This window comes from Geotrypetes seraphini, chromosome 7, assembly GCF_902459505.1.
Source record: "Geotrypetes seraphini chromosome 7, aGeoSer1.1, whole genome shotgun sequence".
Taxonomy (NCBI): Eukaryota; Metazoa; Chordata; class Amphibia; order Gymnophiona; family Dermophiidae; genus Geotrypetes; species Geotrypetes seraphini.
In genome coordinates this window covers 43,572,387-43,589,138 of record NC_047090.1, presented here as the reverse complement: position 1 = coordinate 43,589,138, position 16,752 = coordinate 43,572,387, and the positions used below count along the sequence as shown (strand labels likewise).

At 47.2% G+C, this 16,752-nt stretch overlaps 1 protein-coding gene across 2 annotated transcripts in view; it reads right to left on the bottom strand.

Annotated features, from left to right (window-relative positions):
- Nucleotides 1-16,752, bottom strand: part of CCDC77 (coiled-coil domain containing 77) — a 159,223-nt gene that overhangs the window by 56,539 nt on the left and 85,932 nt on the right. For both annotated transcript variants that reach the window (XM_033952793.1, XM_033952794.1), the window contains exons 8-9: nucleotides 12,216-12,364; nucleotides 4,729-5,017 (exon numbers count right to left, since the gene is read on the bottom strand). In XM_033952793.1, the coding sequence (XP_033808684.1) occupies nucleotides 4,729-5,017; nucleotides 12,216-12,364 (438 nt within the window). The remainder of the gene's footprint in view (nucleotides 1-4,728; nucleotides 5,018-12,215; nucleotides 12,365-16,752) is intronic.

Below are 16,752 nucleotides of genomic sequence, written 5' to 3'. Positions count from 1 at the left end.
CCCGCGTCCTAGTTGTTATGCCCCTCTTTATGATGCCCAGCATCCTGTTGGCTTTTTTTGAGGCCGCTGCGCACTGTGCAGATGGCTTCAGTGATGGATCCACCAGCACACCCAAGTCTCTCTCAAGATTGCTTTCTCCCAACAATGCCCCTCCCAATTTGTAGTTGAACAACGGGTTCTTTTTCCCTATATGCATGACCTTGCATTTTTCCACGTTAAAGCGCATTTGCCATTTGTTTGCCCAGTCTTCCAGCTTGTCTAGGTCCCTTTGCAGGTCCTCACACTCCTCCCTGGAGCTAACTCTGCCGCACAGTTTGGTATCGTCTGCAAATTTTATAACCTCGCACTTTGCTTCCTTTTCCAGGTCATTGATAAATATGTTGAAGAGTAACGGCCCCAGCACCGATCCCTGTGGCACACCGCTTGTGACTCCCCGCCAGTCAGAATATTGGCCCTTTACTCCGACCCTCTGCAGTCTACCCGACAACCAGTGCTCGATCCATCTGTGCACATCCCCTCCCACCCCGTGGTTCCACAGTTTCCTAAGCAGCCTTTCATGTGGCACCTTGTCGAAAGCCTTTTGAAAATCAAGGTAAATGATGTCTATGGGTTCCCCATTGTCCACCCGACTGCTTATTCCCTCAAAGAAGTACAGAAGGTTCGTTAAGCACGACCTTCCCTTACAGAATCCATGCTGGCTTGTTCTCAGTAGGCCATTTCTCTCAATGTGCTCGCAAATGCCGTCCTTTATCATAGCTTCTACCATCTTCCCTATAATTGAAGTCAGGCTCACCGGCCTGTAGTTCCCGGGGTCACCCCTCTAGATTCAGAAAAACCTGGGAAGGTGGGGGAAATGGGGGGAGGGACTTGACCCTTCCGAATGTGACACCTCCGAGTCAGACAAAGGGACAAGAAAGACTCACTAACCAGATCCAACAGGCCTTAACAAACCAGACCACTCCACCTGCTCAGTCTCCATCTGTTCTGTGCCAGTCTGGAGGGACAATAAAGAACAAATATTTTCTGCTATTGGTTTTAAAAGTATTTCCCTGTAACTTCATCAAGCTTCTATTGCTCCTCAAACATTAAAAGAAGAGAGGTTAGCTATTGCTGTAATCACTCTTAGCCCTGCTTTCTGGAGGATCCAGCTCTGTTGTAGTTTGAAAAGAACAGGGAAATCCTTTGAAAGATTTTCAAAACCCCTATAGCAGTTGTCTCAAACTCGCGGCTCGCGGGACACATGCAGCCCTCCAGGGACTATTTTGCGGCCCGCTCCACTTCACAAGTTTTCCGATTGTGGAGAGGATGATCGCGTACAGACTGCGACTGCTGTAATTGACTTGCGTCTCTCTGGAGGGAATGTCAGCAAATGGCTCGCGGCTTGCCTAAGCAGGGTCCCCAACCTGCTTCCCTTCCCTTCTCACTGCCCTCCCCCAAGCCACTGCAATCGAGGAACAGGCCAGTGCCGAGGTCTTAGCTCTCCCTGCTTATCTTCCTCAGCGTGGGGCTGACCAATTCTCACCATCCGACGTCAATTCTAACGTTGGAGAGGAAGTTCTGGTCCAGCCAATCATAGTAACATAACATAGTAGATGACAGCAGATAAAGACCCGAATGGTCCATCCAGTCTGCTCAACCTGATTCAATTTAAATTTTTTTTCTTAGCTATTTCTGGGCAAGAATCCAAAGCTCTACCCGGTACTGTGCTTGGGTTCCAACTGCCGAAATCTCTGTTAAAACCTACTCCAGCCTACACCCTCCCAGCCAATGAAGCCCTCTCCAGCCCATCCCTCACCAAACAGCCAGACACAGACCGTGCAAGTCTGCACAGTACTGGCCTTAGTTCAATATTTAATATTATTTTCTGATTCTAGATCCTCTGTGTTCATCCCACGCTTCTTTGAAATCCGTCACCGTTTTCCTCTCCACCACCTATCTCGGAAGCGCATTGCAGGCATCCACAACCTTCTCCATAAAGTAGAATTTCCTAACATTACTCTTGAATCTACCACCCTTCAACCTCAAATTATGTCCTTTGGTTTTACCATTTTCCTTTCTCTGGAAAAGATTTTGTTCTACGTTAATACCCTTCAAGTATCTGAATGTCTGAATCATATCTCCCCTGTCCCTCCTTTCCTCTAGGGTATACATATTCAGGGCTTCCAGCCTCTCCTCATATGTCTTCTGGTACAAGCTTCCTATCATTTTTGTCGCCCTCCTCTGGACTGCCTCAAGTCTTCTTATGTCATTTGCCAGATACGGTCTCCAAAACTGAACACAATACTCCAAGTGGAGCCTCACCAATGACCTGTACAGGGGCATCAACACCTTCTTCCTTCTACTGGCTATGCCTCTCTTTATACAGCCCAGCAGGCTGTTAACTGTTAAAGGAAAGATTTATAAACTATAAAGAATTTTACCTTATGCAAAGTTCTCATTTCTTTAATAAGACATTAACTATTTTTTCTGCGGCCTCCAAGTACCTACAAATCCAAAATGTGGCCCCACTAAGGGTTTGAGTTTGAGACCACTGCCCTATAGTATGGAAGCTCCTAACCAATGCAGGTTCCTAGATCATAGACTCGCAATGCCTAAAGCCTCCAGGGTCTTGGAAATAATTCATGGAACTATTTCTTCCATAAGAGCTGAACTATGTACAAGGAAAATAATGCATCTATATAGAAATAACGTTGGGGGATGTAGGCTGCCTGTCATTATAGTGTAGTATACATGTGCACCCCCACTTAGCAAATGCTTTTATGAGAAGGTCAGAGACAAATCTCCGACCAAACAGGCTCCCACCATCACCTAAATAACCTAAATAAACCATTGATGACTAATGTGTATGTGTGGGTGTGGATGGGGATTGAGGTAGGAGAAAGAGAAAGAAAAAGCGTTCTAAACATGGCAGGGGATGGACAGAGTGACCGATAGGTACAAAGAAGGGAGGCTGACAATGTTTAACCTTTTCCTATCATGTGTCCCGGATGACGGGACATCCAAAAATGACAGACGGTGGATAAACAGTCTTTATGGACTAATAAAGAGCCGGAACACAAAATATTTGAATTTACAGACTTATGACTTATTTACATTATGTTTGCAATAGCCGTAAATGATAATGGTGAATAATACGACTTTGCTAAAATAATTACGATTGGAACCAGCGTAACATAAAATTTATTATGATAGGAAAAGGTTAAAATGTGCTGGGAAAGGTATGGGAGAGGGCAAATGTTTGGAGAGGAAGGAAGGAGAAAAGACCAACGAAAAAAAGATAGAACAAAGGATAAAAACACTGGGAAGATGAGGGGAGAGAGAAGACAAGAGTGGTGAAAGCATGGAAGTAGGAAAGAATGCCTTCCACCTCTCTACTTAGTCATTCACAAACCAACATATACCTTGTCACCTTATCATACACATCTCTATCCCAGAGACAATAGGATATTGTTTATGTTGAGGGAACCAAATAAACCAAATCCCTAGTTGGTGATGCCATGTTGAGGAAAAGTTGGTCAAGCTCATATGATCAATGGCGTAGTAAAGGGGGGGGGGGTTCTGCCCCGGACGCTAGCACCAGTCCTCCTCTCCACTCCCCCGCTCCTACCCGACACCCCCCCCTTGACATGCACGCGTATCCTTTCCCTTGTACCTCTTTAATTTTCCCAGCGCAAGCAGCATCACAAACTTACTGCCCATGTCAGCTCTCTTTGTCATCATGTCCAGGTCCCACACCTAGGAAGTAACATCAGAGGGAGAGCCGACATGACGTGGGCAGCAAGTTCATGATGCTGCTCATGCCAAGAAAATTAAAGATATACAGTGGAAGGGAAGGGGGAGGCGCCACTCACCCTCACTATGCTACTATACATTATTCTGTTGCCTATGCCCCATCCATTCATCCTCATCATAAGCCTAAATTCTAACTTTATCAGGAGAGGGGAGTCAGATGCAGATTGAAGAGGTCAATGGTGTAATGATCAATGGTGTAATAAGGAGCTAGGAGATGGGGGGGATAATGGTATTAGAAGAGCAATTGATGGAAGTACTAAGGAATGGTTAGGAAAATGAAACTTGGTTTGTGGGGCTGTATATTCAAATCTGCATGTGCTATTTTCCTTTACATTTTTGCCTCTATAAAAATCAGGCATAAATACTGTGGTTATTTTGTATGTGCACAAATAATCAAAACACTATTTTGCTTTGATTATACAAATCCTCTGGATAAGAGTAATAAGGATAATGCATTTGGTATACTGTGTTTATATGAAACAACCAAAGCATTTACATAGGTACTTTATAGGTACTTTATCTTCAGTGGTCAATAGAGAGGTTAGGTGACTTGCCCAGGGTCACAAGGAACTGCAGTAGAAACCGAAGCCAATGCTCCTGGTTCTCAGCCCATTGTGCTAACTATCAGGCTACCCTTCTTGGTAAAAGTATCAGAACCATTCACTTTACTTTGGACAATTTTGATTATTGCCCCCTTAATTCTTACCAGCATCACACTCAACTTTGTAATCTGACTGCTCCAACTACCAACTTTTGCAAATCCTTTTTCTCTATCATTGAACTGATGACTACATCCTAACTATCCCAAATTGGTTGGTTCCCATCCCTTAAAATATATTCACAAGTTCTGGATGTTCAAGTACTAGCCAATAAACTTGTGCCTTGTGGTACAGTACTACAAATAAGGTATAACAAGTTTCAGAAGAGCAATTCTACCTGTATTTCTTCATTCTGTGCATTGCGAACTCTACATTCTGCTTGTGAAAGGTGCAGACGTTGTTGCTCATGCTCTCTTTCACGTTCTTGCTCATGCTCTCTTTCACGAGCTTGGTCTCTCTCATGCTGGGGATTCCTGCTGAAGCAGATGTGATGCTTGCATCTGTCCAGATCCCTCAGAAGTTGATCCTTCTCAGCCATCCATGATTTCTCATGTGATCTTCCATCAAATTTCAACTGCAGGTAATCTCTGGTGCTCTCATACAACAAATTTTGAGTTTTGTGGAGCCTGAAATAAAAAATTAATCCTTTCCATAACATCCTCCCCAGGGACAGAATTAGTTAACAGGTGCCACTGTGTGACTGTAAAGTGCACTTACACACACATGAACATGCATTTTGGACCTAATTCTTTATATGGCATTTTTAAAATCTGCGCCCAAAAGAACCATGTAGCACAGTTACTTACCGTAACAGGTGTTATCCAGGGACAGCAGGCAGATATTCTTAACGCATGGGTGACGTCACCGACGGAGCCCTCGGTACGGACCTTTTTAACTAGAAAGTTCTAGTTGGCCGCAACGCGCGTGCGCGAGTGCCTTCCCGCCCGACGGAGGAGTGCGTGGTCCCCAGTTAGGATAAGCCAGCTAAGAAGCCAACCCGGGGAGGTGGGTGGGACGTAAGAATATCTGCCTGCTGTCCCTGGATAACACCTGTTACGGTAAGTAACTGTGCTTTATCCCAGGACAAGCAGGCAGCATATTCTTAACGCATGGGTGACCTCCAAGCTAACAAAGAGGGAGGAGGGATGGTTGGCCATTAGGAAAATAAATTTTGTAACACAGATTGGCCGAAGTGTCCATCCCGTCTGGAGAAGGCATCCAGACAGTAGAGAGTAGTGAACGTGTGAACTGAGGACCAAGTGGCCGCCTTGCAGATTTCCTCGATGGGCGTGGAACGGAGGAAAGCCACAGAAGCAGCCATAGCTCGGACTCTGTGTGCCGTGACAGCACCTTCCAGTGAGAGACCGGCCCGAGCATAGCAGAACGCAATACAGGCAGCAAGCCAATTGGAAAGCGTTCGTTTGGAGACAGGACGACCTATACGGTTAGGATCGAATGACAAAAAGAGCTGAGGAGATGAGCGGTGAGCCCTGGTACGGTCAAGGTAGTAGGCTAGGGCACGCTTACAATCCAGCGTGTGCAGCGCCTGTTCCCCAGGATGAGAATGGGGTTTAGGGAAAAAGACAGGCAACACAATGGACTGGTTGAGGTGAAAAGCTGAGACCACCTTCGGAAGGAATTTAGGATGGGTGCGCAGGACCACCTTGTCATGGTGAAAAACAGTGAAAGGTGGATCGACGACCAGTGCATGCAGTTCACTAACCCTCCTGGCGGAGGTGATGGCAATCAGGAAAAGCACCTTCCAGGTAAGGAATTTGAGCGAAGTTGTGGCAAGAGGCTCAAATGGAGGTTTCATGAGTGCTGATAAAACCACATTCAGGTCCCAGACGACAGGAGGGGGCTTCAGAGGTGGTTTGACATTGAAGAGACCTCTCATGAACCGGGAAACCAGAGGATGAGCCGTGAGGGGTTTTCCGAGGATAGGCTCGTGGAACGCAGTGATGGCACTGAGGTGGACTCTGATGGAGGTAGATTTGAGACCAGCATTGGACAGGGAGAGCAAATAGTCCAGTACAGATTCCACCGCCAAAGAGGTGGGATCCTGATGATGCCGTAGACACCAGGAGGAGAACCTGGTCCACTTCTGATGGTAACATTGGAGGGTGGCCGGTTTCCTGGAGGCGTCCAAAATGAGACGGACAGGCTGAGATAGATTCTCTGGAGAGGTCAGCCCGAGAGAAACCAAGCTGTCAGGTGGAGCGAAGACAGATTGGGATGCAGTAGAGATTGATGCTGCTGTGTAAGTAGAGTAGGAAACACAGGAAGAGGAATGGGCTCCCTGGAGCTGAGTTGGAGCAGGAGGGAGAACCAGTGTTGTCGTGGCCACTGAGGGGCGATGAGAATCATGGTGGCTTTGTCCTTGCGGAGTTTGAACAAGGTCCGCAACATCAGAGGAAGTGGAGGGAAGGCATACAGGAACCGATCCTTCCAATCGAGCAGGAATGCATCTGGGGCCAGACGATGAGGGGAGAAGAGTCTGGAACAGAATTGGGGCAGCTGCAAAGAGGTCCACCTGCGGAGTGCCCCAGCGAGCAAAGATGGAGTGGAGTGTTGGAGGATCCAGTGTCCACTCGTGAGGTTGAAGTATGCGGCTGAGATTGTCGGCTAGGGAGTTCTGTTCGCCCTGGATATAGACCGCCTTGAGGAAGAGATTGCGGGCCGTGGCCCAGGTCCAGATGCGTAGGGCCTCGAGACAAAGGAGGCGAGATCCGGTGCCGCCTTGTTTGTTTATGTAGTACATGGCGACTTGATTGTCTGTGCACAGGAGAAGAACCTGAGGGCAGAGAAGATGCTGGAACGCCTTGAGAGCATAGAACATGGCTCTGAGTTCCAGGAAATTGATGTGATGTTGTCGCTCCTGTGGGGTCCAAAGACCCTGGGTGCGTAGATCTCCCAGATGGGCTCCCCACGCATAGGGGGAGGCATCTGTGGTGATGGTCATGGAGTGAGGGGGCAGATGAAAGAGTAGACCCCTGGAAAGATTTGAAGAGTTCAACCACCATTGGAGAGATTGCTGAAGAGATGATGTCACAGAGATGGGATGGGAATGAAGATCCGTAGTCTGTGACCATTGGTTGGCGAGAGTCCATTGAGGTGTTCGGAGATGGAGACGTGCCAGAGGAAGGACATGAACTGTCGATGCCATATGACCCAGGAGGACCATCATTTGCCGGGCAGGAATGGTGGGGTGCATGAGGACCTGACGACAGAGGTGGAGCAGGGTCTGTTGACGATCGGAGGGAAGGAAAGCCCTCATTAGTGTGGTGTCCAGAATTGCTCCGATGAATTGAAGTCGCTGGGTGGGAAGCAGATGCGACTTGGGGTAGTTGATCTCGAACCCCAAGAGATGGAGGAGAGAGATGGTGTGATGAGTAGCCTGTAGCACAAGTTGAGACGAAGGTGCTTTCACCAACCAATCGTCCAAGTAGGGGAACACTTGGAGGTTGTGAGACCTGAGGAAGGCCGCTACCACTATAAGGCACTTGGTGAATACCCTGGGAGATGAGGCGAGGCCAAAGGGAAGCACCTTGTACTGATAGTGACGGTGGTGCACCTGGAATCGCAGGTAGCGGCGAGAATTCTGATTGATGGAGATGTGAGTGTAGGCCTCCTTGAGGTCCAGGGAACATAGCCAGTCGTGTTGAGAAAGAAGAGGGTAGAGCGTGGCAAGGGAGAGCATTCTGAACTTCTCCTTGACGAGGTGTTTGTTGAGGTCCCTGAGATCGAGAATGGGACGGAGGTCCCCCGTCTTTTTGGGTACCAGGAAGTAGCGGGAGTAGAATCCCTGACCCCTTTGTTCTGGAGGTACCTCTTCGATGGCATTGAGAAGGAGGGATTGAACCTCCCTCAGGAGGAGGGGAATTTGGGATGAGTGAGAAGCAGACTCTACGGGAGGGTTGTCCGGAGGAAGAGTCTGGAAGTTGAGAGAGTAGCCGTGGTGGATGATGTTGAGGACCCACTGGTCCGATGTGATGACCTCCCAACGGCTGAAGAATATGAGGAGACGACCCCCGATTGGTTGTGGAAGAGGTAACGAAGGTGGAAGACTGGCTATGCCCTGGAGAGAAGAGTCAAAAGGGCTGAGACGGCTTAGCAGAAGGCAGAGGCTTGTTAGGTTGAGTGGATTGAGAACGAGCCTGCGCCTGGTGATGTTGCTGCCGTGGCCGCCGAGACTGTTGGGAAGGCGGATTGAGTGGCCTGGCTGAGAATCTGCGCTGGTAAGAGGTTTGAGGCCTGTAAGGTCGTGCAGGCGGAGCCTTCTTTTTTGGTTTAATCAGGGTGTCCCACCTGGTTTCATGCGCAGAGAGTTTCTGGGTGGTGGAATCCAGGGATTCTCCGAACAGTTCATCCCCAAGACAAGGGGCGTTGGCCAGACGGTCCTGGTGATTAATGTCCAAGTCTGAGACTCTCAGCCAGGCCAGGCGGCGCATGGCTACAGCCATGGCAGAGGCACGGGAGGTAAGCTCGAAGGAATCATATATCGAGCGGACCAGAAACTTTCTCAATTGGAGGAGACCAGAGAGTTGCTGTTGAAAAAGCGGGATCTTCCGTTCTGGGAGATACTTTTGGAGAGCGGACAGCTGTTGGACCAAGTGTTTCATGTAAAATGAAAAATGGAAGGAATAGTTGTTCGCCCTGTTGGCCAGCATGGCATTCTGATAGAGCCTCTTGCCAAACTTGTCCATGGTTTTACCCTCTCTGCCAGGAGGGGTGGAGGCATAGACACTGGAGCCCTGAGTCTTTTTTAAGGTGGATTCAACCAAGAGGGACTCATGGGGGAGTTGTGACTTATCGAATCCTGGAATAGGGATAACCCTATAGAGGTTATCTAACTTGTGGGGGGCCCCAGGCACTGTAAGGGGATTCTCCCAATTTTTATAGAAAGTCTCCCGTAGGATGTCATGCACGGGTAGTTTAAGAAACTCCTTGGGAGGTTGCTCAAAATCCAGAGCCTCTAGAAAGGCTTGGGATTTCTTGGAGTCTGACTCCAGAGGGAGAGATAGGGCGGCAGACATCTCTCTGAGAAACTTAGAGAAGGAGGATTGCTCAGGCTTGGAGGTGGTGTCAGGAGCTGAGGGATCCTCATCAGAGGAGGAGAGATCCTCCTCGGTACCGGGAGGGGACTCTTCCCACAAGTCTGGGTCCCGGACCTCTGGGTGTGCATGACGCGACACCGGGGTGGAAGGCTCGGTATGGTGAGTCTTGGACAAAGATTTCCCAGAGCGTACCGAAACGGTACCGGGAGAAGAGGACCTGCGTCGGTCCCGGTCCCGGGAAGAATGGCGCTCCGCTCGGTCCCGAGAAGGATCAGCAGTGGTAGCCTGAAGATGTTGGGCCGAGAGAATCGGCATGGAGGTATTAATAGGTACCGATGGGGTGGATACCGGTGGCTCGGTACGGGGCTCGGGCCGTTCTGGTACCGGAAGGAGCGGTGCCAGGATAGTAGGCAACAGTTGCTCGAGCTGACGTTTCAGCTGGTCTTGCAGTTGACCCTGGAGGATGGCCGCAATTCGGTCATCCAGGGGAGGCACCGGAACCGCTTTCTTTTTCTTCGGTTCCTTAGGTGCCGCTCCACGTCCCGGCGATGAGGAGGCCGATGACGAGGCACTCACCGAAATCGGGACGGAGCGCTTTCGGGGTCGGCGCGAGGCCGGCAGGGTCGGTGTCGCCACTGTGGCTGGTGGGCGCTCGAGGGAAGGGGGAGGCTTCTTAGCCGGCTTACCTTGCGCCAGCGGCGCCGATGTGGGGTCGGGCGTCGTCGAAGTAGACGGTGCCGATTTCTGTGGTACCGCTGTCGATGCCGAGGAGTCCATCGTCGACCCGGTGCCGAACAAGAGATTTTGTTGAATTTGTCGGTTTTTAAGCGTCCGCTTCTTCAGAGTGGCACAGCGGGTGCAAGAGTCCGCCCGATGCTCTGGCCCCAAACACTGTAAACACCAATTGTGTGGGTCAGTGAGGGAGATCGGGCGTGCACACCGCTGGCACTTCTTGAAACCGACCTGCGGGGGCATGAAGGGGAAAACAGCCTCCGCAAAATCGAACCCCGAGGCCTGGATAATGGCAACAGGCCCTGCCGGGGCAAAACGAAAAAAGGAGTAGAAAAAATAAAAGTTTTTTTTTTTTTTTTTTGCAAATCAAAAGGAAAGAAACCCGAAGGTAAAGACAAAGAAATTAAGAAAAAATTCGCGAGCGGGAAGGCAAAAAAGTGAGTTCAACGGCCGTTGAAAAAACACACGCGTCTTCTTCGCTCCGCGGAAACGAAGAAACTGGGGACCACGCACTCCTCCGTCGGGCGGGAAGGCACTCGCGCACGCGCGGTGCGGCCAACTAGAACTTTCTAGTTAAAAAGGTCCGTACCGAGGGCTCCGTCGGTGACATCACCCATGCGTTAAGAATATGCTGCCTGCTTGTCCTGGGATAATAAGTGCTATTCTATAGTGCATTTCAAGTTAATCATAGTTTATAGAACACGCGTATCACCCATTCATGTGATTAAAATTTAGGGCAGCCATGCCCATACCAAACTTAGATGTGGATTAGGGCATATTCTACAGTAAAACAGTGCAAGTAACTTATAGGAATGCCCATGACTCGCCCATGCCCCTCCATGACCATGCCCTCTTTTGCAATTTATGTGGTAGGATTTATGCACACAACTTGTTCTGCATATAAAGAGATTAGATTCTTACCTTGCTAATATCTTTTCTAGTAGATATGGGTGTCATTCTGGACAGACAGATCATTTTCCTATGCTTGCAAGCCTTGCAGAAGGAATCCATTCGAGCTTTTCAATACCTCCTCCTTCACTTGAGGGCTACTTCTCCCTTCAATTTGTACCAAAGCAGGTGACAGCCCTATATAGAAACACATGCAAAGAAGGGGTATGGGGAAACTCCTCGAATTACAAATCTTTTCTGCTCTGAAAATATACCACACATGTTAAACATTGCCATTGAACAATCGAAACATTGAAATAATTATACCAAACAGAAACATTTATGAAGCTCATAAATTCCCCTAATGTGTTATAGCAATACATTGTAGCAATACAGGCATCCAAAATTTTATTTTGAACTTGAACTTTCTGACTGAGACAAGCTCAGGAGATAAATAGGATGGGGTTCCAGAATGACACACCTATCTATTAGAAAAGATATCAGCAAGGTAAGAACCCAATCTCTTTTTATAGTGCAATAGATGTATCATTTTGATGGATGGGACATAAAAAGCAATCCCAGAAATCTAGGGCAGGACCTCTGCGCTGATTTGTAACACTGAGGACCCAAAAGCAGAATCCTCCCTTACTGCCACATCCACTCTGTAAAACTTGGAAAGTGCATGAAGAATGGACCAGGTTGCTGCCCTATAAATCTCCTTGAAGGAAACCACCGGAGCTTCTGCCCACGAACAAGCCACGCTTCTAGTTGAATGCACATTCATGGAGACTGGTGACTTGTTTTCCATAGGCAATATATGCATACAAAATGGCCCTGCAGATACATCTTGAAATCATGGCCTTGGACACCAGAGTGCTGCATCGTGCCTGACTGATGAGCACAAAAAGATGGTCAGACAGCCTAAACTAATTAGTTCCAACACAAGAACTCAACCAGCAAACCTCATCCATAAGGAAAACAGCCATTTGTTCTTATGGGTGTGGTGAATTCAGCTATCACCCTATCTAAGTTACTGGGCAATTTCAACAATTAACCTAACAAACTCGTATTTTGACTTGCTCAGTTTTAAAAATACTGTTAAAGACATCACTTAAACAGATACTTGTCCCACGTCTTCTGTACTCACTTATCTGTCAGGGCTTCATTTCTGTCCTGATCTCTCTGATGCTGTGCTTTTGTTTCCTCAATTCGAATGCGTCTGTCTTCCAGAAGCCCCTCAAGCTGTTCTTTAGACAAACGTGTCTGTTCCTCCAATTGTGCCTGGAGAGCTTCCACCTGGACAATAAAACAGTAATACATTGCTTGCAGACCTAAACTTTCTTGAGGAATTTCAGTTAAAAATGAATGAATTTTCAGTTCAATGTCTCGGAGGAAATCTCATTAGAAACCTTGTGGGATGCTTTCAAAGCAACCATGAGGGGACAAATTATTTCATATTCAGCATATGTTAGGAAACAATTCAAAAGGGAATTTTCTAATTTGGAACAGGAAATTAAGGTATTGGAGTTAAAATTGGCTGAAAAATGGGAATAAATTACCCTGCAGGCCCTGTTAAAAGCTAAATGTAAATATAATGAGATTTCTTCGCAATTGGTCAGGAAAGATTTGTTTTCTCAGCAGGCCCTGTATTATGGAAACTCGAATAAAGCAGGAAGATTATTAGCAAATTATCTCAAAGCAAAGAAAAGAAAGGTAAAAATTGTTGCAGTCAAAGATGAGAAGGAATCGGATACCCATTTTCAAATTGGAACTATTTTAAACCAATTCCTGAATTTTTATAAAGCTTTATATTCTTCCGAGCCTTATTCAAATAAGGAAATAGAAGGTTTCGGTAAAATTAATCAAGGGACCAAAAATTCCTGAGCATATAAAAAGAAGTCTTGAGGAGCCTATATCGCTAAAAGAATTACAAACAGTGTTGAAGTCCCTTAGAGTTGGATCTGCTCAAGGTGGTGATGGTTTCACAGTTGAGTTTTACAAATCATTTCAAAGCACCGTATTACCACATCTGTTAAATTTATATCAGGCTCAACTTACTAAAGGTTGCATTACAGGTATTATGGCAGAATCTTTAACTATAGTTTTGCCGAAGCCAAATAAAGATCCCATGTTGGTTTCAAATTACAGGCCTATTTCTTTAATTAATGTAGATGGAAAACTTCTGGCTAAGTTGTTGGCTTTACGCTTGGCCAAGGCTCTCCCACATATCATTGGTATACAATAAACGGGGTCCTTTGCTCAAAGACATATTTCAAACAACACTAGACTGGCTTTACTCATGTTAAACTTAACAAAAACCATGGATGATCTGGCCTTCTCTGTATCTTTGGATGTGGAGAAGGCCTTTGATCAAGTGGAATGGACCTTTATCAAGCAATGGACTGGTTTGGTATTGGTTTAGGATTTATACAAATGATTCAAACTTTGCACAGATCCCCTGCTGCTAGATTGTATATTAATAATTTCTCAGAGTGTTTCTGTTTGCAGAGGGGAGTTAGATATTGTTTTGGAACCCTTATTATTCAGCAAGCAGAGGAGATTCGGGGTATTTCTTAAGCAGGTCAGGAATACAAAGTCTCTGCATATGCAGATGACATTTTGCTTCACTTGAGGAATCCTGAAACTACCATTCCACATTTACTGGATTTGATAGAGAAATTTGGGAAATTTTCAGGATATAATATAAATTGGAGCAAAATCAGAGGTTCTTCCACTTAATGTACATTGTGCAAAAGGTTTATCTGATTCATTCCCCTTTCTTTGGAAGGAAGAGGGTATAAAATATTTAGGTATTTGGATAAAAAGTACACTGGAAGAGACAATGAAAGTAAATGAAAAAAGTCTTTATTGTTAAAGTTTACAGAAATGTGTGAGCAATGGAACCCTTTACATCTATCTTGGTGGGGGAGAGTTCAAACAGTAAAAATGGGATCACGTGATGCGTTGAGTCGCGGCAGACATGTGCTGCCAGAGCTCCCTGGCCCCGGGTCCCGAATTGCCCGGTTACAGCCGTCGGGGGATCGCCGGAAATTAGCGATTTGCAGCGCATATACAGACCCGCTGCATGGACAGATTTCTGTCCTCTTCTGCGCCTCCGATGTCAACCCGCCTGCAAAAAAAGGATCGGGAGCGCCCGCAGAGCGGAGGTGACAAAATGGCATCGGGCACCCTCACCCCAGCGATCCATCATATTGCGCCGGAGGCGCTGACGGCCCTCACCCAGGCTGTGACAGCGGCTATGCAGCCCAGTATTGACAAATTATCAGAGAAAATTTTAAAAGTAGAAAATATGCTCACTGAAACGACCAAAAGAACAACAGCATTGGAGACTAGAGTATCCGGCTTGGAGGACACACAGGACACCCAGGCCACTACACTACAGGAACTGCAGGCCCTGATCCAAAAGCAAGCGGAGAGACTGGAAGACCTGGAAAATCGCTCCCGTAGATCCAACTTACGCTTTTTGGGAATTCCTGAAACGGTGGCAGGCCCAAAGCTGCTAAGAACCCTGGAGGTATGGCTTACCAAAACCTTTTCCTTACACGAGGGCTTGGGACCTATCCGTCTTGAACGGGCACACTGTCTGGGCAGGGAACAGGCCCGAGAGGACCGGCCTAGAATGGTTATAGCCAAACTCTTAAATTATAACCATAAAGTGGAAATTCTACGCAAATATAAACAACTCCGGGAGACCTTACAATTTGAAGAGTCGGAGGTCCGCATCTTTCAGGATTACTCTGCAGCCCTAACAGAGCACAGGAAGCAATTTTACCCGATATGTGCCTCCTTGGCTGAAAAAAAAGTACGGTTCCTGTACCCGGCCCTATTGCGTATCCACCATCTGGGACAATGGCATGTTTTTGATACAGCTGCGGAAGCGGCTCTCTATGTGAACACCCATGTGCTTACCCAGTCTGATTTGACCTGATTAAGAGCAGGACCTGAGTGTGTACCACCTTCAAGCTGATTGTCGAACTCTGGTTCTGGGTTTATGGGAAGTATTGGCCCTCAATTGTGGGGGCTCAGGGCTACATTCAAGGCCCACTTTTGCCAGTAACCATGACTCGAGTGGGCGATCCGGCATTTGTTGAGTTATGATTGTTCATGGGAAAGTATGTTGTGGACAAGTTATTTTTTATCTGTTTTCCTTGTACTGGGCTCCCAAGGTATAACTGTTATTCTTGCAATATTGGGGACTCGGGGCCTGGAGTGGCATTGTTTTGTGATCTTTCACACCTCTGGGACCGCCCTAGGACGGACCCCTAGTTGTGTCTTCGAAACCATGCGACAGGGGGATAGGACGGGAAGGGAGGGAGTCCTTTGCTATCATATGGCTATATATATATATATATATACAGTGGTGCCTCGCATAACGGCCGCCTCGCACAGCGGACGCTGCGCACAACGAACTTTATGTCGTGATCCGTATAACGTACTTCGTTTCACACAACGAAGTCGCCCGAGCTGCATCCTTCCGGGGTTCCTGCGGGGTTGGATCGCAGCGGGGTTGGTCGAGGGTAGTCTCCTTCTCCTTACCTGCCCTGTCGCAGCACACAGCCGAACGGAAATCTTCCCGATGTCAGCGCTGACGTCGGAGGGAGGGCTTAAGCAAAGCCCTCCCTTCCTCCGACGTCAGCGCTGACATCAGGAAGACTTCCGGTCGGCTGTGTGCGGCTGCGGCAGGGCAGGTAGGAAGAAGGCAATGGCGAACGAAAGAGGGGGGAGGGGGCGGTCCGCCCCGAAGAATGTGCACAGCTGGTCAGGTCCCCCGATCGACCGACAACAGGCCCGGCCGACAAACCTCCCTGCCCTGTAGCCGCGAATCTAAATTACCTCTTACAGCAGCTTCAATAATCCAGCTGCTGTAAGAAGGTAATTTAGATTCGCGGCTACAGGACAGGGAGATTTGTCCGACCGGGCCTGTTCTGTTGTCGGTCGGGTGCAAAAGCGCCACAAAGGTGGAGGCAGGGAGGGAGGAAAGGTGGAGTGGAGAAGAAAAGACGCTTAAGGGGGGAGAAGGCCGCTGAAAGCACATGTTGGAGCAGGGGATGAGAGGGAGGGAGAGAAGGGGAAATATTGGACAAGGGCAGAAGGGATGCTAAATCATAGGGTGACAGGCAGAGAGAACAACAGGAAAAAGAGTGGAAGCAATCTTGAACCCTGAGGGTGAGGGCAGAGAGAGGTGGTGAGATGATTGATCATGGGGAGAGGGACAAAAGGGAATAGAGATGGGATAGGAAGATAGTGGAAGTAAAAGGACAGGGAGATGTATGTTTTTAGATGTATCTAAATAAAAATAATAACAAAAAATTTATCTTTTTTATGTCATCTTAGCATATTTTATGCTGCAGAACGAATTATTTTTTTTTACATGTATTCCTATGGGAAAACGCGTTTCACATAACGAACGTTTCACATAACAAACTTGCTCCTGGAACCAATTAAGTTCGTTGTGTGAGGCACCACTGTGTGTATATATATATATATATATATATATATATATATATATATATATATATATATATATATATATATATATATATATATATATATATAATGGCTGGGAACCTGGGGTGGTTTCTTTATTCATGCTTTATATTTTTTACTGATAGTAGCCCTTCTTACACCGCATGGCTAATACTCTACGAATAGCTTCCTGGAAT